Source organism: Galendromus occidentalis, unplaced genomic scaffold (genome assembly GCF_000255335.2).
Source record: "Galendromus occidentalis unplaced genomic scaffold, Mocc_1.1 scf7180000077508, whole genome shotgun sequence".
NCBI lineage: Eukaryota > Metazoa > Arthropoda > Arachnida > Mesostigmata > Phytoseiidae > Galendromus > Galendromus occidentalis.
The window spans coordinates 328,664-332,014 of record NW_003805496.1 but is presented as its reverse complement, the minus strand read 5'-3'; the positions used below and the strand labels follow the sequence as shown (position 1 = coordinate 332,014).

Genomic DNA, 3,351 nt, shown 5'->3' with positions numbered 1-3,351 from the left:
AATAGTGAGCGATATTCGACCGGCCTTCGAATTCAAGTTCACTGCGGAGACTTATCTGAGATAGTACGAGCGTTCGGCGGATCACTTGGGGATTTTCTTGCGAGGAATCAGAAACCTGGACTTATAAAGGGAAAAAGTATGCCTATTTAACCGGATCATCCAAGTGGAAGATTCTCTTCTGTCCTCCCCCTCCTAGACTCTCCACTCTTCTAACGGTACCGGAGCTTCTACGGGTAAGCTTCCTAGCACGAGAATCGAGCTTCTCCCTACTCTTTTGGAGAAAAAAAACTTTCGTCCTCGTTCTCGATTTCATAAAAACTATACGATGAGACCAAACGTCACTAGCCGAGAAATTCTGTGAGCTTTCTGGTTGACGGGAGAAAACGGGAGATAGAATTGGCAGGCCTCAGTGGAAGCCCACCCGACGTCTCCGGTTTGCTCGCGTGGTCAGTTAGCGTTGAATTGGTGCCCAGTCTCCGGTCGGAAAGAGAAGTTGTACCGTATAAATAGCCGACAACGGTCAGCAAACGACATCAATCGCTCAACATGTTCGCTGTGAGTACTCATTGTCAAACCTCATCGAGTACCCTTCCTGAGTGGCCTACCGGCCTCAAAATTATCAATTCTTCTCAATCCACAGTTTGTCGCTCTTCTCGCCATCGCCGCCTCCGCCCAAGCCAGCCTCGTCGGCCACGGCTACGGTGCTGGTCTCGGCTACGGTGCTGGACTCGGATACGGCGGTCTCGGATACGGTGGTCTCGGATACGGTGGTCTCGGATACGGAGGTCTCGGTTACGGACACAAGGTCATTGCCGCTCCCGTTGTTGCCAAAGTCGCCACCCCCATCATCGCCAGCTCTGCTGTGACCACCCGCGCTGATCACTACTCTCCCATCATCGGCAAGGCTCTCGCTCCCGTCGGAGTCGCTAAGATCGGTTATGCCGCCGCTCCCATCGCCTCGTACGGAGGATACGGACACGGACTCGGTCTCGGCGGACTCGGCTACGGAGCCGGTCTCGCTGGATACGGCTACGGAGCCGGTCACGGATACGGATACGGAAAGATCTGGTGATAATCTTGCCGGGAGCTCAGACGTCCTGTACAGAAGCTACTCAATAAAATTGTAAATTGTACACAAAAGATTCCTGGAGTTCCATTACGCCTCGGAGAAGTGGCGGAATACAACGCCGCGACGTTCCGCTATTTCTCTAGATGCTCAATCGTTCGTCCATCCTTAGTCGAGTGGCGAGTGAAATTCTGTCGGGGCTGCCATCTAGTTATTGGAATTCCCATTCCGGCTAGCCCACCGCTCATCTCGTTCATGGATATGGATGAGAACCTTCTGATTTCTAAGCCATTGAGTTAGATTTCATGTCGAAGCTCTCTATAAGGAACTCGTGGAGCTCAACTCTTTCAGATTCCGCTTGACCCCCGCGTTCTCCCTCGAAATCGGCAGTAAAATCTCGGTGCTGCTATCCAGTGCATCCCTTCCTGAGCGGCGCGCCGGGCCTCTCACTCAATCAGATCCTTCGGTTTCGACAAAGAGGCAGAGATTTATTTCCGGAGTCAGTTTTCTATAGGAAGAGACGTCTATGGCCGCATATCCGGAAGTATCTGCTCCGGAAAGACAACATAGACGTCCGGGTGTGTACACAGGCTCTCGAAAAGCGGAGGCGCTCCGAGAAATCCGATGCATTGCCCCCGTGGCGATCCAAGAAATCCTTTGAATCCCCCCTTTGATAGAATGGGCTGGTCCTCAGCGGGGGAGCGTGGAATATTCGCCCCATCCCCTGAGAGAGGCTCCGTAGGAGGGAAGAATTGATCCTGCTTTCCGACGGATTTCCAATCGAGTAGTGGCCATGCGATGGATTCTTGAGAACACGACTCAAAGCAGAGTCAAAGCTGAAATCTTCTGTTGATCCGCTCAGCGTACAGAGATATCGCCTCGACAGGGTTGCTTGAATGAACAGGAACGGACTTCGGGTCCTCAAAGAGGCACTCTAGAACTTCGAACCGAACCAGAATCCTCCGATCTAGATCCACGCGCAGTCGGAAAGTGACCTGAATCAGCGCGCTTGCAGAAATCTCCAGTTGCTTCACCATAGACACGTGAGCTCCGTTCACAGTCAGCCGCTTCTACATGTAGGATATATACGTTTATCAACGCGCCGCAATCACTGCGCTTGGCTATCAGAATTCCGCAGAATTATTCATACAATGTTCAGAAACTTCAGCTTTCGGAGTTGAGGATAGTACAATGACGTCCACTGTATTTCTGGGCTGCGGCAGTCGCGTTAGAGAAAAACGCTGCGCGTTGTATATAAGCGGACGCAGATTGTCAGTTCGCCATCGATTCGCCACCATGTTCGCAGTGAGTACCGATTAGCGGATTTCTAGGGGGCCGAGTGCAGGATATTCATTGAGGATTCTTGCTAGAAGCCTTCGACATCTTTTCTAGTTCATCACTCTCGCCGCTCTCGCTGCTTCTGCTCAGGCTGGTCTCATAGGCCACAGCGCTGGTCTCGGCTACGGTTCTGGTCTCGGCTACGGTTCCGGTCTCGGCTACGGTTCCGGTCTCGGCTACGGTTCCGGTCTCGGCTACGGTTCCGGTCTCGGCTACGGTTCCGGTCTCGGCTACGGTTCTGGTCTCGGCTACGGCTCCAGTCTCGGCTACGGGGCTGGGCTTGAATACGGACACGGAATCGTCGCCGCCCCTGCTATCGCAAAGGTTGCTTCCCCGATCATCGCCAGCTCTGCAATCACTACCCGCGCTGATTCCTACTCTCCCATCATTGGCAAGACCCTCGCTCCGATCGGAGTCGCCAAGATCGGGTACGCCGCTGCTCCCGTGGCTGCATACGGGGGACTCGGCCTCGGTGGTCTCCCTTATGGAGCCGGCCTCGGATACGGTGCTGGTCTAGGAGCTGGAAAGCTGTGGTAGGCCGAGAATTCATGCATTGTCGGGACTGTATCGCAAGTAAAAACAAATACACCTTACCTTCGATGCCGCAGTAATTGCCTATGGGTGTAACCGCATGATGTTAAGCCATGAATTATTCATTATTTATTAGGGAAAATCACGCGACACTTGTTTTTTTCCGCCGTAGAATTACAATTTCCGGAGCGCTCTCCTGCTTCTCCCGAGAGCCACTTGTCCAATTCGGAAGGAAGTTCCGTGCCAGAGAGAGGTGCTATTCGGAGACTGGACTCCGTACTCTTTCCCTCCGACTCCGGGACCTGTCTCAAGCGCTCGGTTTCCCATCTGAAGGGGATTCTCAATCCAATCAGAAGCGACTGACTGTAGAGAACGCCTCTTTGGTATTGTTGCCGCAGTGACACATGGAACTTTAT

General features: G+C 52.9%; 1 protein-coding gene across 1 annotated transcript; it reads left to right on the top strand.

Annotated features, from left to right (window-relative positions):
• The first annotated feature begins 538 nt into the window (after positions 1–538).
• Positions 539–2,941, top strand: LOC100906174 (fibroin heavy chain). Its single transcript, XM_003746904.2, has 4 exons — positions 539–555; positions 641–1,068; positions 2,290–2,371; positions 2,459–2,941. Exons 1-4 carry the CDS (start codon positions 547–549, stop codon positions 2,939–2,941), a joined length of 1,002 nt encoding a protein of 333 aa, XP_003746952.2. The 5' UTR covers positions 539–546.
• Positions 2,942–3,351: the final 410 nt, after the last annotated feature.